The 20,877-nt window shown below is 35.6% G+C and overlaps 1 protein-coding gene across 12 annotated transcripts in view; it reads right to left on the reverse strand.

The window, feature by feature from the left end:
* GPHN (gephyrin) overlaps window positions 1–20,877 on the reverse strand; it is a 535,685-nt gene that overhangs the window by 295,986 nt on the left and 218,822 nt on the right. For all 12 annotated transcript variants that reach the window (XM_070377686.1, XM_070377689.1, XM_070377688.1 and 9 more), the window contains exon 4: window positions 2,698–2,790. In XM_070377686.1, coding sequence (XP_070233787.1) covers window positions 2,698–2,790 — 93 coding nt within the window. The remainder of the gene's footprint in view (window positions 1–2,697; window positions 2,791–20,877) is intronic.

The raw sequence follows: 20,877 nt of genomic DNA on the forward strand, positions 1-20,877 counted from the left end.
GAAATTAGTAGAATTATTTTTGAGTGGTCAGATGGCTTTTACAGTTATTTTTCAAAGGCTTAACAGTGCTATGGACTTTTGCTGTAGATAACCATACTCTCTGTGTATGTGTATGTGTGTATAAAAATATGAAATAAAGTAAATTCATTAAAGATCAAGATATTTACAATCAGTTAAGTCACTTGTTTTCAAAAACAGATATTAGGGAAGACATAATTACATGTATTTTAAACTCATTAAAAACAACCCTAATACAAATTTTACCAGCAATTGCTATAGGTATATACAAATATAAAAGCATCTCTAGGGTTTTCTGAAAAACTTCAATGAATAATAAAGGACCTCTCAATTTCTGATATAATGCCATGTACAACGTAATGTAAAGACACAGACTCTTGTCAACAGCAAAAAAAAACAAAACAAAACGTTGGCGGCTAAATCGATACTAGAATGATAGAATTTCAAGACCTCTGGTTTATATGGAGATAGAAAAGATAAAATATGAAGCTTACTACATCAAAATATTTAAAAATTTAACAAGATCACAAAGACTGCATGGATAATACTTCAGTATTTGACTGTTTTTGTCCATTTGATATTTATATATAAAAAAATACCACATATTTGTCCACTTTGGTAGTTATGCAATAACTAATTTAAAAAATTAACCCTTTATTAACTAAAAGATAAAAATATCTTTTAGTATTCTTAGCAGAAATAGTTCTCATTGAATCCTCACAGCTACCCTGGTAGACAGGCACTTTCATTTCCCTCACTTTACTGGAAACAGGCACAGAATGGTTTAATGACTAGTGTATGGTCACCGCGCTGTAAGTAGCAGAGCTAGAATTTAAAAGTGTGAATTTGCAACCTAGTGTTCTGGAATAAACTTGAAACTCCAGGGAATACAAAATACTTTGCGATGCAAATTATTTTCTCACAATTAAAAATAATATTGTTAACTGGTTATGAATGAATTCTGTGGTAACTTTTTTCTACTTTTATGATATAAAAATAATATTATGAAAATATCAAACCATTACATAGACAATAGGGATATATAAAACCAAAGTTATTTACTTAAAACACTTAACACTCAAACTACAAAAATTAAGTTCTTCACATATGTAGGTGATTTTCTCACAAACAAAACATAAACATACCTCTAGAGGAGATGGCTTACCTCCAATTTTATTTTTTTTAGTTAAGTCTCACAGTTTAAAAGAAATGAAAAAATTGGCCAAAGGATCATTTCCCCTAAGGACTCAAGAGCTATGTAAGAATGACTTTTTTTTTTCTTTTTTTTAAAAATTAATTTATTTATTTTAGTTGGAGGCTAATTACAATATTTGTAGTGGTTTTTGCCATACACTGACATCAATCAGCCATGGGTGTACATGTGTCCCCATTCTGAACCCCCCTCCCACCTTTTTTTTTAAGTACTGGAAGCTAACAATCTTCTAATACAACTCTATTCTGATTGCTTTGAAAACAAAACCATTATATATATAAGCCTAGTTATAATAATATTTGCAAAATTTCTGTGATTTTTACATAGAAAAATAGAAATTATTTTACAATCTGTTAAAACAATTTACATTTTCGCATACTAGAGCAGTGGTACCCAAAGTCTGGAAGCATGGTTTATGGGCCAGCAACATGTGCATTACCTGGGGCCTTACCAGAAACACAAATTCTTGGTACCCACTGCAGATTTACTGAATCAGAAACACTGTGGGTAGGATGCAGCAATCTGTTTTACCTTTGATGGGGGTACAGGTTAAAGTTTGAAAACTCCTATATTAGAGTAAGTAGGACATATAGGCACAGAGCAAAAATATCTTCTGTGAATAAGACAGTAGACACAATGGGATACTGACTTGAAAATTTTTTAAAAAGAAACAAAACAAAACAGCTAACAGTAAGTTGAAATTCAGCCAAGAAACAGTTTTTGAAAAGTGAGTGAAACAATGTCTAAGTATGAACATAAGTCTGCATGTGACTCTAAAGTTACAGCTGAAGTTTATGGCTGCTTTAAAAACAAAGAAAGACTTTTCCCCTTGTATCACTGAGCGCTGTCTATTCTTCATTCTTTCCCCCCCTTTTTTTTTCCTGTGCAAGGTTGAAGGTGATTCTTAAGGCACAGTCTAGATACTAATTTTGCTTCTTGGCTTATTAAATTCTGCATTTAAATTCACATTTAAAATTATATAATATGTAACTTTCTCATCAAATACTATAAAATTGGTCTAACTATGCTATTAGAGTCATTCTACCTGAGACCAATGACAAGGGTATCTAAAGAAAAAAGGAATCAAATACATTTTGAATTACATTAACACAGCACATCAGACCAGATGCCATGCTGAGTCAGAGTTCTTCTATCACTTCCTTTGGCAATATATGCCTGAAATTCAGCCGATACCACAGACCACTGAGCAAATGCAAGATTACCTTCTGGGCCAATTCAATCTTCCTCATTTTAGATAATATCTAGTTTAAGTCAAAAGAAAAGAAGTCAAGAAACTTTTTCTAAAAAGTGTAAATATTCAACCACTGCAAAATGTTCACATTCTTAGAACCACAGAAGTTGTTTATGTCTAGCAAAATTACAAAAATCATACAAAAAATTAAAAGGATTAAAAATCACAAGAATAGTCTACTTCTTGAATATCAGAAAAGTATATACTATCTCACCTCTGGAGTGACATCTCGTGGTGCAAACCCTGTTCCTCCAGTTGTTAATATCAAATTAAGTTCCTTTTCATCACACCAATCTATCAGGGTTTCCTGAAAGAAAATGATAATATTGTCACATGCAGAAGGGTTTGCTTGCCTACTCAAAACATCCACATACTAGAATACTTTGTATTCAGTGAGGAAACAGATTCAACACTCATGAGAAAAATCTGAAGCACAATTCATGGAACAGTCCCACTATTAATCAAAAGACACTGCAGTTTGGGGTATTTATTTTATTGATCATAGAAAATGAAGATGCAATCATCGAATTCTTGAAAGTAAATGAAACACAGTGAACAGCATAAATATTTTATAATTAATGCTCATTATGCCTTTAAATAGGATGTCTGAAGATATTTTCAGCCATTCAAAATATATTTGGGTTAAAAAAATTGAGCACTGTGTGTTAATTAAATGATCTCACTATTTAATAAGTATAGCAATCGTGTCAGATAAATATTCATACTTCAATTTTACATTTAAGGAAACAGATGCATTCATTTTTTTTTTTAATTAATGGACTCAGAGAGATCAAGAAATGTACTTGCTCATGGGCTCACAAACTAGAAGGGGAAATATTTAGAATTTAAACTTACATCTGTTGGGCCATCAAAACATGTTCCTCTATATTCTGCCTGTGATTGACTCAATATTTTTTTTTCTTTTGGTTAGTTTCAAGTTGTTCAAGAAAGTTTTACATTTTTGAGAATTTATTTTACATAGTTGCCCTAAAGGAAAGGTGTAGGAATAAATGACTGCTTAAAGTTACTTTTTTCCCCACACCAACACTATGACACTTAGTTGAGATTAGTGTTACATACCACAAAATTTTGCAGTTGGTAGAGACCTTGGTAGATTTGACTCTTCGAGTTACAGATAAGACAACTGAAGTGCAATGTAGTTAAATAATTTACTCAAAGTTACCTGGTTAATTTTGTAAAGAATAGGACAAGGATTTCTGCTACAGAGAATCTCTCTTTCTGTTGCTAGTTCTATTCATCCATCCTACATTTTAACTATGAACTGCTCATTTAAATTGTAATTAAATACTTGCTTTGGTATTTTACTGTTTCATTTCCTTTATACAATCCAGGTCCAAAATGTAGTAATACAATTATATCATTTATGTGTTGATAATCAGATGTGAAACACCAGTAACAGGCTGATAAAGTGTTAGTCGCTCAGTCGTGTCCGACTCTCCGACCCCATGGACTGCAGCACCCAGGGACCTCTGTCCATGGAATTCTCCAGGCAAGAATACTGGAGTGGGTAGCCATTCTCTTCTCCAGGGAATCTTCCTGACTCAGGGATCAAAGCCGAGTTTCCTACATTGCAGGCAGATTCTTTACTGTCTGAGCCACTAGGGAAGCCCTAACAGGCTGGTATACATATATATATATATATATATGTAAATAAGTAAGGCTGATACTTTATGTAAAATACAATGTTCTCAGTTCTCAAATTCATTGGTAACCCAAAATGCAGGATAATTATTCAGAAGGACAATTCAAGATTTTTAAATGATTTTTTTCCTATTCTCACTCACACCCCGAATATAGTTATAATTTTGTTCTGAGGAAAGCTCACACACAAATTATCAATGGTTATTGTAATAAAGGTGATTATGTAGTACTTTCATAAATAAAAGTGTATATTTAAGAATTAGAAAAGCAAAAATACACATCATTCCAGTGCATAACCAAAATTGAGAACCAGTTAAGAATATGTTCAAATATTTGAAAAGTAATATTTTGTTGTCCAAAGGAGCTGTGTGATGTACAACAGTTTCAACTAAACAAAAATTTTATTAGGACTTTGGACTTTTTAAAAGAAACTAGCACTCCAGTACTCTTGCTTGGAAAATCCCATGGACTGAGGAGCCTGGTAGGCTGCAGTCCGTGGGTCGCGAAGAGTCGGACACGAGTGAGCAACTTCACTATCACTTTTCACTTTCATGCACTGGAGAAGAAAATGGCAACCCACTCCAGTGTTTTTGCCTGGAGAATCCCAGGGACGGGGGAGCCTGGTGGGCTGCTGTCTATGGGGTAGCACAGAGTCGGACAGGACTGAAGCCACTTAGCAGCAGCAGCAGCAATCTTATCGTTCATGCAACTAGTCTCCAAAACAGAAGGATTCCTTGTCAATCATTAACAGAGAATACGAATATTCCAGGCATCTAGTAGTGATTTATTTATTTATCATATCAATTCATTTATTTAACAAGAGAATATTTCAGGGCATACTTTTATTCAGGCACTTCATGAGATAACAGGTTTGCAAAGATGAATAAGCTATAATCCCTGGCCTAAAGGGATTAGTTAGAGTTGCTCTGAGTCTGCAGTTGTGAAGAATTTTGCTACTAAAAGTATCACCTGTTTCACTGAGAGCTTGCTAGTAATATAGAATCGCAGATCCCATCCAAGACCTACTGATTTAAGACCTGCATTTTTAGAAATACTCCTCGAAATGCTATTTGCACATTAAACTGGACTAAACCATGCTTTCTAACCATGTACTACTCAGAAGATCATGAATCTTTTCTTCTATCACGTTAGATCACCTAAAAGCGATTTATCTCATCACATTTTTCTCGGCACCTAAAAGATACCTTTCATTTTGAAATATACTTTAATATTTGGCTACTACCAGGTAGAAAGTCATTGAGGATTTCTACATTAACCATCATTATGAAAAATTCCTCTGCAGCTGCTGCAAAATTGAAGCTGAAGGCATTTTCTATTTTTAATGATTATTTTCCATTACGTGAAATGTGTTTCTTTAAAAACTTACTGCCTTGAACTTACAGGTTAGCATAGTAGAATCGAGTTGCATCAAAGAATTTCTGCCTCTCCATATCTAACAAGAATGAACAAAAAGAGTAAAAACTAGAGGAAAAAAACTTCCACCAGCAATGATCACATGGGAAAAAACATATAGCTCTATGCTATAAATCTCAAAAGTTGTGGTTAATGACAGAAATAAAATGTGTTTGAGACAGACAGGCTGAGACTCCTAATTCTATTCGTGCTCCCAAACATCATAAGGGCGATCAAAATCATAAAAATTCTCACTAGTAACTTCAAATCAAGAGAGATGTAAATTGAAAGAAATGATTTTTTTCATCTTAAAAGCAGCTGCTGAGAGAAACAAATGAAATGAGCTGTGAAATCTCTGTGATCAGTTTGAATATTCCAGGAACAAATGCACACTGAATCAGGTAACTAATCTGAATCTGGGTAATCTATTGTTCAGTCACTAAGTGGTGTCCAGCTTTTTGTGACTCCATGAACCGTAGCATGCAGGCTCCTCTGTTCTCCACTCTCTCCTGCAATTTGCTCAAATTCCTGTTCACTGAGTCGGTAATACCATCTAACCATCTCATCCTCTGCCACCCCGTTTTCCTTTTGCCTCCAATCTTTCCCAACATCGGCTTCCCTAGAGGCTCACTGGTAAAGAATACGCCTGCGATGCAGGAGACCTGGGTTTGATCCCTGGGGTGGGAAGATTCCCTGGAAAAGGGAAAGGATACCCACTCCAGTATTCTGGCCTGGAGAACTCCATAGTCCATGGGTTGCAAAGAGTCAGACATGACTGAACAAATTTCACTTTGACTTTCCAATCTTTCCCAACATCAGGGTCATTTCCACTAGCCAGCTCTTCACATCAGATGGCCAAAGTATTGCAGTGTTGGCTTCAGCATCAATCCTTCCAGTGAATATTCAGGGTTGATTTCCTTAAGGACTGACTGGTTTGATCTCCTTGTAGTCCGCAGGACTCTCAAGAGTCTTCTCCAGCACCACAGTTCAAAAGCATCAATTCTTCGGCACTCAGCCTTCATTATGGACCAACTCACTCCTTACATGATTACTGGAAAAACCACAGCTTTGTCTATACAGACCTTTGTCGAAAAAGTGGTCTCTGCTTTATAATACACTCTCTAGGTTTGTCATAGCTTTTCTTCCAAGGAGCAAGCATCTTTTAATTTCATGGCTGCAGTCACTGTCCACTGTACACAGTAATTTTGGAGCATCTGTCACTGCTTCCATTTTTTTCCTCTTCTATTTGCCATGAAGTGATGGGACCAGATGCCATGATCTTGGTTTTTTGAATGTTGAGCTTCAAGCCAGCTTGTTCACTCTCCTCTTTCACCCTCATCAAGAGACTCTTTAGTTTCTCTTCACATTTGGCCATTAGAGTGATATTATCTGCATATTTGAGTTTGTTGATATTTCTCCCAGAAATCTTGATTCCAGTTTGTGATTCATTCAGCCTGGCATTTCACATGATGTACTCTGCATATAAGTTAAACAGCAAGGTGACAATATAAATCCTTGTTGCACTCCTTTCCCAATTTTGAACCAGTCCATTTTTTCATGTCTGGTTCTAACTGTTGCTTCTTGACCCACATGTAGGTTTCTCAGGAGACAGGTAGGGTTGTCTGGTACTCTCTCTTTAAGAATTTTCTACAGTGATCCACACAGTCAAAGGCTCTGGTGTTTCATACCCCTTCATGGATCACAGCTTTGTTGTGGTAAATGGGCTTGCATGACTCAATGAAGCTCTTGGCCACGCCATGAAGGGTTACCCAAGACAGATGGGTAATAATGAGTTCTGACAAAACATGGTCCAATGGAGAAGGAAATGGCAACCCACGCCAGTATCTTTGCCTGAAAAACCCATGGATGGTATGAAACCTAATGATATCCTCACATAACGGTAAATTAAACTGTTATTTAGGTACAAAAACTCTATTACTGGACATTTAGTAAAATCTCACAGAGAAAAAAAGGCAATTCCAACAAAGATGGTATGTAGTCTCTGGTTCCTCACTTCCTCTACTTTTCTTTGTGCAAGTCTGTCCAGATCTGATATAGTCTCTAGGTTTGTCATAGCAATGGTTTATGAAATAAGCTCATATTGAGGACTGGGTGTTGTTCAAGAAGGTTTGTTTTTGTTTTTGTTTTTGATAACCATATAATAAACAGAAATTTGAAGGCATGTAGAAGGTAGTTAAAAGGAAATATAACAGTGCTAACATCCTTATCTTTCAACTTTGTCTAAGGTTTAAAAAGTTAAAACTATGACTGTAAGCTATTAATGATTTTCTTATTTATTTTTTAACTTTAGAGATCTCAGTTTAGCAAATAATACCTCTAGTAATATGCCTTTTCAATATACTTTCTTTTGCCTCTATTTACATGAAATAAAATGCTATTTTGTATCAGCTTTAGAGAATTACTGTAAATTCATATAGCTATATCTTTTACTCAATTAAGCATTCATCCATCCATTCTTTGATCTATAATACAGGCAGACAAAGATTTCAGGATTTTTTATAATTAATCTTAATAATGGTTATTTCTGGGTAATTAGAATTTTGACGTGCATTTTATTTTTTACTCCCACTTTAATTTTTTGTATTTTTGGAATTCATAATTTGCATGTATTTTTAAAAATTAAAGAGAGTTTTAAAATTGAATTTTCTGTTGTGTATCAGGAACTAACATAGAGTTGTAGGTCAATTATACATCAAAATCAAACAAACTTAAAGAAAAAGAGATCAGATTTGTGGTTAACAAAGGCAGGAGGTGGTTAGAAGGGGAACTGGATGAAAGTGGTCAAAAGATACAAGTTTCTAGGCATAAAATAAATACTAGAGATAAAATGCACAACATAACTATAACAAACACTGCTATACATTATATATTAAAGCTGTAAATCATAAGATTTCTTATCACAAGGCAAATTTTTTTCTATTTCTTTAATGTATCTATTCACTAAACTCATTGTGGTAATAGTTTCATGATAAATATGTGTCATATTATTATGCTGTACACTTTAAATTTATACAGTGCTGTATGACAATTATATCTCAATAAAATTGGGGGGAAAATGGACTCTTCTGGTATTAGTTCGCCATTCTGATAGCTAGTACTTTATTGTCTCATTTTCCCCTCATTTTTAACCATTTCAGGGCTTCCCTGGTAGCTCAGATAATAGCATTACAAAAAATGTAATGCTAATCATTACATTTAAACATTCCAAAGTAATTCAGAAGACCAGGGTTGGATCCCTGGATTGGGAAGATCCCTTGGAGTAGGAAATGGCCTCCACTCCAGTATTCCTGCCTGGGAAATTTCATGGACAGAGGAGCCTGGTGGGCTACTGTCCATGGGGTCACAAAAAGTCAGACACGACTGAGCACTTAACACTTTCACTTTTAGCCAGCTCAGAAACAAATTTTATACTCAACAACACTTCATATGCTATTGTGAAAGATTAAATATGACCATATATTCTTTATAGGTCCTCCTATCAAGAGGTGGAATCTATTTCTCCGAGGTTTGCACCTCGGCTGGACTTGTGACCTTGGTCAACAGAATGGGGCAGAAGTCATGATGTGTGAATTCTGAAGCCTGATGTCTAAAAGGACTTCACAGTTTCTGCCTTCACTCTTTGGTAAATTTCTATTACCATGACCGGAAGTACAGGCTAAATAATGGAAAGGTCAGAGATATTGTGGAGAGAAAGGCCTAGCAGAACAGAGAGCAGTAAGGACCTAGAAACCTAAGTGAGACCATCTTAGATTCTCTAGCCACAGGTGAGCTGATTAATTATTTCAGCCATATGAGTGATTCCAGGTAAGAGAAGATGATACACTACATGAACCAGGCAAATCCACAGATTCATTAGAATTAATAAGTTATTGTTGTCCTAAGTCACAAGATTTTGTGGTGGTTTTTAATGCAACAATAAAGTTTTGTGGTGGTTTTTAATGTAACAATAAAATTACTTTCATAATTAGCATCTTTGCATCCTTCTCTTTCTCTGGCTATTTCCAATTTATAACTTACTAATCATAAGTTTATACACCCTTAAGTGGACTTGACCTGAGTTACATATAAATAAATTGGCATAAGGTCTCAAGAAAGTGACTGTATCGTTTAATCATTCACTTTGAGAAACAATCCAATGCCTAGCATAGGCCAGGAAAATGTAGGTATGGGGCAAAAAGGGGGCATAACAAATGTCCTTGATATCAAAGAGCTCAGAAGTATGAACTAATTAATATAATGTACATCAATTTATCATGGTGAGTGCTATGAAAGAGGGATGCCCATGTTAAGAAAACTTTTTCAAAGTATTATATATTTTTAAATATATAACATTTTCTTCATAATTAGGATGAAAACATCACTCCACAAAAGTTTTGAAATATTTCTCTCTTGCCCAAGAGCAAAAATCCCAGTAAAGAGAAAAATAGGACAGTAATAGAAGAGGAAACACATTTGACAAGCCACCATTCTCTACATCCACCTGAAGTCGCATACTTAACTAGATCTAAATCTAAGATAATAGATTTTCTTCTTTTCTCTACATTTATCAATGGAAACATGAATCCCTGAATTAAGCAGACCTCACCAATATAAAACATTTGAGAAATGTCATATTTTTCTTCAGTTTATTAAATAGCTATGAAATAACCAACTAAAAAATTCCTATCTGTGCATAATGAGACACAGTTTTAGGGTCATCTCAGTAAGGTCTCCTCTAATTGCTCCAGGCAATCTGTTCCCCGTGTGTGTTCCTACTCATTCCTTTGGGAAGCACCTTTCATAGTTTACTAAAACTTACATGTTCAATTGTCTCATCTCTGACAGTGATCTTCAAAAGTTTGATCATGCATATCTATCAGTAAACAACTGCTGAATGTTATTTTCATATTACTGGATGAAAGCATTTAGCATATCACACTTAAATAGAAATGTTTAAAAATGAGATAAAGAGGATACAACATTTAAAATTTTTTCATTTTACTGTACTAATTAAATGTGCAAAATATTCTTCTCACTAATTTTTTGTGAAAGCAATGTGCTTAAATATTCATTATTTTAGAAAATTAGAAAATCTTGGTTTGATATTTTGTGATATAATAATTAAAAAGTAAAATATCATTTTAAAAGATAAGTAGAGGGAAATGGAAGAAGTACTTACTAAATCATCACACAACATTTATTTTCAATCTCATCCATCAAAATGCAATACATTTTTGAAATGGATTAATAAGTTTCTAATTTTTAAGATATTAGTTCTTTCTACAAAGTAACTGGAAGATATTACTTTTAAAATATTAACAAATGGGTTCAAAACCCACTAAAACTCTTCAAATAGAAAAGTTTTAAATGGGTTAAAATTTTGTTTCCTAGATTTTTTTAAAGGTATGCAGTTACTAGTTTATATAAGTGATACAGTATCATTTCCATTACCAAAGAGCTTAATGTGAACAATTTTAATTATCCAAGTATCTTAAGCATGTCTTAATACTGTAAGAAATTTTTCCTAAGATATTCTTTCATGTTTTTTTTCTGCAAATTGTTTTCTGAATTACTATAACTTCTCATTTATTTTTCCAAGCCGATTCTCCCATTATGTGTATATTAGTATCACCTTCCCTGGTGGCTCAGAGGGTAAAGAATCTGCCTGCAATGCGGGAGAGCTGAGTTTGATCCTTACGTCAGGAGGAATACTCCAGTATTCTTGCCTGGAGAATTCTATGGACAGAGGAGCCTGGCAAGCTACAATCCATGGGGTTGCAAAGAGTCAGACACTACTGAGCGACTAACACACACAATATCTTCTTATCTGTATGTATGTATTATCTGGACTTAATATCTCTTTCTCTGGTCATTTTTGGCTTTCTCATCTACTTCAAACCATTTTAAAGTTAATATTCTAAAATATATTTCCCTAAAACCTTTTGTAAGTAACTTTTCTTCATTGAAGAAAATAACATATTTTCTAAATATCTGTTAAGATAGCTGAAGCTTTCACCAAGTTTTTAAAAAAGTAAATGCAAACAATAGCAACAGCACAGCAAGTGATTAAAATGAGAAGTATAAGTTCCTGGGATATTTGGGTGGAGGGGTGTAGAGATAAAAAGCAAGCAGGTGACTTTATCCAAGGCGTATTCATCCATTATTTTTCATACATTCCTGTTTTTCATTTGCATATGTATGAAAACTAATATTTTGTTGTACTTTAAATTATAACTTGTTCTTTTCATACACCCACAAAAAAAGTCAACCCAGGTGCCATTTCAGGCTAATTTTATCTTTTGCTCACAAGAAAGTGAGGGTTGTTCTTTTATTCAAGTCATCTAATTCTTAACTCCTGGACCAATTTCAGTCTATTTCTATTCATTTAGATACCAAATACTATTGTTTTCAAATACTGTATGTACTACTTATAAAGACATGTTAAAGAATGCAAATGATTACAGTTCTAGCCATTGTTGATATTAATATAAGATAATCCCATGGACGGCAGAGCCTGGTAGGCTGCAGTCCATGGGGTCGCTAAGAGTCGGACACGACTGAGTGACTTCACTTTCACTTTTCCTTTTCAAGCACTGGAGAAGGAAATGGCGGTCCACTCCAGTGTTCTTGCCTAGAGAATCCCAGGGACGGGGAAGCCTGGTGGGCTTCCGTCTAAGGGGTCGCACAGAGTCAGACACGACTGAAGCGACTTAGCAGCAGCAGCAGCAGTGACTGTATTAAATTGCTATGGAAAGCGGCTTACTATTATTTATGATAATCATTTTCTTGCACTTTGTTAAATGTCTTTTATCAACATGATTTTCCCAACTTTAATGAGATAACAGTATGTTAATCCTCTCACTGATGAAAGAAACATAAATGAGAAGATGCAACCACATCATGTGCCAAATTATTCAAGTGTAATTAATTTGAGCTTGGGTATCTCCAGTGTACGGTTCTGAATGAGGGTAACTTGGGTCCACATTCTGCAATCATCACCATAGTGCAGAACACTGTATTATGATGAGAAATTAGTAACCTGAGTCGCTTCAGAGAATAGCAAGCATTTGCTCCTAAAAATGGAATCACACTGACGCAAGTTAAGCACTTGGCATAGTAAGGGCTGAAGAAGTGATTATTTTTTGTTATTTTTCAAAGCTATTATTTTTGTCCGAGTTACACTGTCTATGTATGGAGTTTTTCCACAACATTAATCACCTTAGAAGATCTAAGTAGAGTTCAGGGTTCATGGTAATCTTTGTAGCACAAACTCTTATAGGTCAAACATTGAAGTGACATTTTTTAAAAGGAAGATAAATAGTAAAAGAGAATAATCAAATGATTTATGGACCTAAGTGGATTTAAGAAAGAAGTCTTTTGACCTATTTCTCCTATTTTCCCTAAGGCCTTAACTGAGTTTAAGAGCCATATCTTATGCATATTTGTACTCTTCATTGATCTTAATAGGTGACCTGAATAAATGGCAGATGATTCTGCCAACGGAACGCTTTTCCTAAGACTGAATGGACCTCAGAAAGGACAATGAAATAATTAAAACTAAATAATAGTAAATCAAACATATTATCTCAAGATGACTTCAATAGGAATCCTTAGGAATCAACCTAATATAAGAAATGCAATTACAGGCTTTCTCCAATCAGTCAAATATTTGCTACCTAGGAGAAGAGAATGGCTGAAGTATGGAAAAAAAACCACAAAAGTCTCCCTCAAAATTTCTCTTAGGATTGATTCTAGGATTACTCTGCCCGGTGTCAAAACAAAACAGATATGCCACCAACAGACGGAGTACTCGGTATTCAGTATATTTCAATCAAAACTAAAATGGCTTTGAAAACAGGACTGAGGACCTTATATCACATTAGTGTACTGTGTCCCCAAGGTTATTAAAAATAACTGAGAAACAACATTCACCTGTAGAACACGCAGCTACAGTACTGGAGTTCTGCTCAATTTGTGTCTGTGTGTGTGCATTACTGATACTATCATTCCTTTTCTATTAATACTATAGGTACATTTTGTTATTGTTCAGTTGCTCGGTCATGTCTGACTCTTTGTGACCCCATGGACTGCAGCATGCTGAGCTTTCCTGTGCTTCATTATCTTCAGGCGCCTGCTCAAACTCGTGTCCATTGAGTCGGTGACGCCATCTCATCCTCTGTCGTCCCTTCTCCTGCCTTCAAAACTTCCCAGAATCAGGGTCTTTTCTAATGAGTTAGTCTTCACATCAGGTGGCCAAATTATTGCAGCTTCAGCTTCAGCATCAGTCCTTCCAATGAATATTCAGGACTGATTTCCTTTAGAACTGACTGGTTTGATCTCCATGCAGTTCAATGGACTCTCAAGAGCCTTCTCCAACACCACAGTTTAAAATCATCAGTTCTTCAGCGCTCAGCCTTCTTTATGGTCCAGCTCTCACATCCATATATGACCACTGGAAAAACCATAGCTTTGAATAGATGGACCTTTGTTGGCAAAGTAATATCTCTGCTTTTTAATATGCTAAGTTGGTCATAGCTTTTCTTCCAAGGAGTACATGTCTTTTAATCTCATGGCTGCAGTCACCATCTGCAGGGATTTTGGAGTTCAAGAAAATAAAGTCTCTCACTGTTTCCATTGTTTCCCTACCCATTTGCCATGAAGTAACGGGACCGAATGCCATGATGTTAGTTTTTTGAATGTTGAGTTTTAAGCCAGCTTTTTCACTCTTCTCTTTCAGTTTCAAGAGGCTCTTTAGTGCCTCTTTGCTTTCTGCCATAAGGGTTATCTGCATATCTGAGGTAATTGATATTTCACCCGGCAATTTTGATTCCAGCTTGTGCTTCATCCAGCTGGCATTTCACATGATGTACTCTGCAAAGAAGTTAAATAAGCAGGATAACAATATACAGGCTTGATGTACTCCTTTCCCAATTTTGAACCAGCCTGTTATTCCATGTATGGTTCTAACTGTTGCTCTTGACCTGCATACAGGTTTCACAAGAGGCAGGTAAGGTGGTCTGATGTTCCCATCTCTTAAAGAATTTTCCAGTTCGTTGTGATCCACCCAAAGGCTTCAGTGTAGTCAATGAAGAAGTAGATGATTTTCTGGAATTCTCTTGCTTTTTCTATGATCCAACAGATATTGGCCATTTGATCTCTGGTTCCTCTGCCTTTTCTAAATTCAGCTTGAACATCTGGAAGTTCTTGGTTCATATATGCTTCTTATCCAGCTTGGAGAATTTTCAGCATTACTTTGCTAGCATGTGAAATGAGTGCAATTATGCAGTAGTTTGAATATTCTTTAGCATTGCCCTTCTTTGGGATTGGAATGAAAACTGACCTTTTCCAGTCCTGTGGCCATTGCTGAGCTTTCCAAATTTGATGATGTATTGTGTGCAGCACTTTCACAGAATCATCTTTCAGGATTTTAAATAGCTCAGCTGGAATCCCATCACCTCCACCAGCTTTGTTCATAGTGATGCTTCTTAAGGCCCACTTCACTTCATACTCTAGGATGACTGGCTCTACATAAGTGATCACACTTATGGTTATCTAAGTCATTACTATCTTTTATGTATAGTTCTTCTGTATATTCTTGCCACTTCTTCTTAGTATCTTCTGCTTCTGGTAGGCCCATACCATTTCTGTCCTTTACTGTACCCATCTTTGCATGAAATGTTCCCTTGGTATCTCTAATTTTCTTAAAGCAATCTCTAGTCTTTCCCATTCTATTGTTTTCCTCTATTTCTTTGCATTGATCTCTTAGGAAGGCTTTCTTTTCTCTCCTTGCTATTCTTTGGAACTCTGCATTCAGATGGATATATCTTTTCTCCTTTGTCCTCCATTTCTCTTCTTTTCTCAGCTATTTGCAAGGCTTCCTCAGAAACCACCATTTTGCCTTTTTGCATTTCTTTTTCTTGGGGATGGTTTTGATCATGGCCTCTTGTACAATGTCACGATGAACCTCTGTCCGTAATTCATCAGGCACTCTGTCCATCAGATCTAATCCCTTGAATCTATTTCTCACTTTCACTGTATAATCATAGGGATTTGATTTAGGTCATACCTGAATGATCCAGTGGTTTTTCCCTACTTTCTTCAATTTAAGTCTGAATTTGGCAACAGAGAGTTCATGATGTGAGCCACAGTCAGCTCCCAGTCTTGCTTTTGCTGATACATAGAGCTTCTCCATACTCGGCTGCAAAGAACATAATCAATCTGATTTTGGTATTGACCATATGGTGATGTCTATGTGTACAGTCTTCTCTTGTGTTGTTGGAAGAGGGTGTTTGCTATGACCAGTGCGTTCTCTTGGCAAAAGTCTGTTAGCCTGTACCTGCTTCATTTTGTACTCTAAAGCCAAACTTGCTTGTTACTCCAGGTATCTCCTGATTTCCTACTTTTGCATTCCAGTCACAGGAGAAGGCAATGGCGACCCACTCCAGTACTCTTGCCTGGAAAATCCCATGGATGGAGGAGCCTGGTAGGCTGCAGTCCATGGGGTTGCTGAGTTGGACACGACTGAGCGACTTCACTTTCACTTTTCACTTTCATGCACTGGAGAAGGAAATGGCAACCCACTCCAGTGTTCTTGCCTGGAGAATCCCAGGGACAGGGGAGCCTGGTGGGCTGCCGTCTATGGGATCGCACAGAGTCAGACACGACTGAAGTGACTTAGCAGCACCTACCTAGTGGCTATATTGTAGCCCATGACTAAAGTACTAAACAGGGTAAGGAAAAAAATCTGTTTATTCCATGAGATAACGGCAAGAATATTTATCCTATTTTATAGATATCACATCAGTTTTAAGAGAAATTTATATGACTAGTCTGATAATGATCAAAGTTTAATAAGATTCTAACTCCACTATCAATGTAGGCAATAGAAATATTGAAACATGCTGTTTCCAAGATTGAACACTTGGAATAACTATATATGTATGGATTTGTTTACATATTAAAGATATTACAAGTTCTAAGAGAAAAGGGGATGATGGCATCATCTTTGACGTTCAGCCTTAAGATTCTCAAATCTCAATGGAAAACCATCAATATAAACGCTTGCTTCAGAGAAGCTAATCTTTGAATTATTAATTAAAACCTCTATAGTTTTTATTTTATGTGTTCTATACTTTTTGTATTTTTTCTAAAAAGTATACCTTCCATACTTCAATGAAGCAATGGAAATAATATTAGAATGAACAGTTGGGATGCTAAGAAGGCAAATAGATGTTTATTCAAATATGGTTTTATTTTTCCTATCATTATTTGTACTCTTCCCATTTATTATCCTCTATTCATATGCTTTACCAATGTATTTCATTGTTCTACAGAAAGATTTGTTCAATTAGTAGTGATAGATGGCAGTAATAAAACTCTGGTCTCTAGATTCCCAGTTTTTTATGCATGTTTACTGTGGTTTCACAGAGCTCTTTTCTTGTCTTACATTATTCCTCTCTCTGTGACTACTTCTTTATATCAACTTACTCAAAAACTCCTGATTCTTTTATCCAATTCAGGCTATTTCATTAGCGGAAAGCTCCATGTTCCTACCATGGCTCATGATTTACATTTCTTATAAAATCATATCTAAAAGTATATATCTATGAGGATTTTCTGGAGAGACAGGGTATCCACAACCTTCAAAAAATTAAATATAACAGCTCGAGGAGGCCACAGAATATTCACACATTCAGGCAGTAATGATATATCACTTAGCAAACAGTTTAAAGATGAATATGCATCCAGATTATATAATTTAGTATTTCTTGGCTATCTTCTTATTTCCTGATCCCAGTACATTCTGATCGGCTTCAAATACATTAAGACCAGGAATGTTAAAACTAATTATACACACTTAAGATCTATATTAAATTATTACTTACCAGTCCTTTTCCATGTCTCACCATTTAGCCCATCCAATGGATTAGTCTTACTTAAAAAACTGTGCATTTGTGTGAACTCATAATCTTTTTTTTTAAAAAAGAGCTTTATCAAGATATAGTTTACATATCATAAAGTCATACATTTAAAGTATACAATTCAGTGGTTACTAATAACTTCACAAAGTTGTGCAAACATTACCTTAATGTAATTTTACAATTTACCAACTCCAGAAGAAACCTGGCAAACATTAGCAGTCACTATTTCTCAGATTGGGAGGGCCCAAGCAAACACAATTTACTTTCTGCTCTATTCTAGAAATTTACACAATTGGAATCACACAATATGTGGTCTTTTATGACTGGCTTCTTTTACTTACCATAATGTTTTCAGGACTCATACATGCCGTAGCAAATTACTAATATATAATTCTACTTTTTTCAAAAAAATTTTTACCATGGTAAAATATTTATATAATAAAAACTGAATCTAAACCATTTTAAACTATACAATTCAGTGGCACAGTGGCATTAATGTCATCCACAATACAGTGCAACTATTACAACTATCTCTTTTCAAAACTTTTTCATCATCCCAAACAAAAATTATTGATTCAGCATTTGCTTGGTTTCTATAAACCTTTGGCCATTTTCTGAAATAGAGTTCTGAGAAAGTTGATTGTAACAGTTTCTGCTTGTTTTTATTTTTTTAAAGAAGGTTAATACTATTTTTTAATTGAAGTACAGTTGATTTAAATATCGTGTTAGTTTCAGATATACAGCAAAGTGATTCAGCTAAACAATGTTTTTCAGGTTATTTTTCATTATACATTATTATAAGATATTGAAAATAGTTCCTTGTGCTATATAGTAAATCTTTGTTGCTTATCTATTTTATGTTTAGTAGTTTTTATTCATTAATACCATACTCCTAATTTATTCCTTTCCCCTTTACTTTCTCCTGTGGTAACCATAAGTTTGTTTTCTATGTCTGTGGGTTTGTTCCTGTTTTCTACACATATTCATTCCTTAGTATTATTTTTAAAATTCCACATATAAGTAAAATCATGTAATATTTCTTTATCTCTGTCTTACTGAGTATGATATTCTCTAGGTCCTTCCATTTTGCTGCAAATGGCAATATTCCATTTTTTATGGCTAATTAATATTTCATTGTGTGTGTGTGTATATACACACACACACACATACACCACATCTTAAATCAATTGTTTGTTGATGGACACTTGGGTGGTTTCTATGTCTTGGCTACTGTAAATAGTGCTGCTATAAACACTGGAGTTCATATATTCAAATTACAATTTCATCTTTTTTGGATATACACCCAGCAGTGGACTATATGGTAGGTCTATATTGGTGGACTATATGGTAGGTCTAGTTGTAGTTTTTTAAGGAAACTTCATACTGTTTTCCATTTTGAGTGCACTCATTTACATTCCTATCAACAGTGTATGAGGGTTCCTTTGTCTCCACACACTCTCCAGCATTCATTATTTGTAGACTTTGATGGTAACCATTCTGACCAATGTGCAGTTACACCTCACTGTGGTTTTATCTTCATTTCTGTAATAACCAGCGTCGAGCATCTTTTCATGTGCCTGTTAACCATCTGTATGTCTTATTTCAGAGAACCGTCTATTTCAGTTTCCTGCCCATTTTCTGAATGAGTTGTTTGTTGTTGTGTACTAGGTTACTTAAGTGACCTTCATTTCTTTTTATAAATGTGCCTTTCCAACTGTGATTTCCCCTTTCCTATAGATCTTGCTTTTTCTCTATTTAGAGAAGACCATTCAATATTTCTTATAGGGTAAGTTTATTATTGCTATATTCTTTTAATTTTTCCTTGTCTGGGATATTCTCTCTCCTCTTCTATTGTAAATGATAATCTTTCTGGGTAGCGTATCCTAGGTTTCAGACTTCTCCCTTTCAGGACTTTAAACATATCACGTCACTCCCTTCTGGCCTGCAGAGCTTCAAAAAAAAAAAAATCAACTAATAGCCTTATGGGAGTTCCCTTGTAAATGACTCTTTTTTTCCTCGCTGCCTTTAGAATCCTCTCTTTAATTTTTGATATGTCTTAGTGTGGGTTTGTTTGGATTCATCTTGTTTGGCATCCTCTGTGTCCTGTACCTAGGCATCTGTTTCCTTCTCCAGGCTTGGGAGGTTTTCAGCCATCTTCTTCAAATACATTTTTAATTCCCCCTTCTCCTTCTGGAACTCCTATTATGGGTAGGGTGGCACACTTCACATTATCCCATAGATTTCACATGTTGTTTACATTTTATGCGTCTTTCTATCTGCTGTTTTGAATGGGTGATTTCTATTATTCTATCTTCCAGAATCACTTATTCTTCTGCATTATTTATTCTGCTATTCATTGCTTCTATGGTTTTTATCTTGGCAATTCAGCTTTATAATTTTGATTGGTTCCTGTTTATAGTAATAGTTCCTTGTTATAGTAATCTGTATTTCTATTGGTAATCTTTCTTAATTTCTTTAGTATTTTTATTACCCCTGCTTTGAACTTGGGATCTAGTAGACTGGTGAGATATTTCAACATTCATTCTTTTAGAAGATTTCTCTTGTTATTTTAACTGGGATTAGTTCCTCTGATTTTTCATTTTACTTAACGTTCTCTGTCTTTATGAATTTAGAAGAAGCCGTTATCTACTGTGATATGAAGAGGTGTTTTTCTGTGGCAGCATCCCTGGGAAGACTGTGTGAGTCCAGTATTTTTGGTGCAAAGGCCGTTTTTGGTATGGATGCCAGTCACATCTTTCCTCAGAGAGCGCTGGCCATCCCCTTGATAGGGGCTGTGACTGGTGTTATGATTTCCAGAGCCTGCACTGGATGTTAGGCAGGGCCTGCTCTTTGCTCACAGCTCAGTACAGGGCTGTGTCTGCTTCCAAATTATAGGAGTAGAAGCTCTGAGCGTTGGGTTTGCTGCTGCTGCTGCTGCTAAGTCACTTCAGTTGCGTCCGAATCTGTGCGACCCCAGAGATGGCAGCCTTCCAGACTCTTCTGTGGTTGGGTTTAGTAAGGTTCTATTGCTTTCAAGTTCATGCTTCATCCCAAAGGAGGTGAATGCTGAAGGAAGTGAGCACTGTGTGGTCATAGCAAACAGGGAAACTATGGTTTTGCCCAAAAGCAGCCCTAGGGTGTATCCCTTTCTTTGCTGTATTTATCCTAGACCTAGTGCTAGGCTGGTGCCGAGGGCGAGGGTACTGTTGCTGCAGGAAGCAAGTTGGTTGTGCTGCAACCTAGAACCTGAGCTGTATCTGCGGCAGACTTCTCCCAGGACCAGTCACCCCAGATCTGACTGCAAGCATTGGTGTAGGATGGGCAGAAGGTATGCTCCACTGAACAATTATTCCCTTGTGTACCCATTGCTAGAGTCTTTCCATCTGGGGTGTGTGCTT

The sequence above is a fragment of the Bos mutus genome, chromosome 10, assembly GCF_027580195.1.
Source record: "Bos mutus isolate GX-2022 chromosome 10, NWIPB_WYAK_1.1, whole genome shotgun sequence".
NCBI classification, from domain to species: Eukaryota; Metazoa; Chordata; class Mammalia; order Artiodactyla; family Bovidae; genus Bos; species Bos mutus.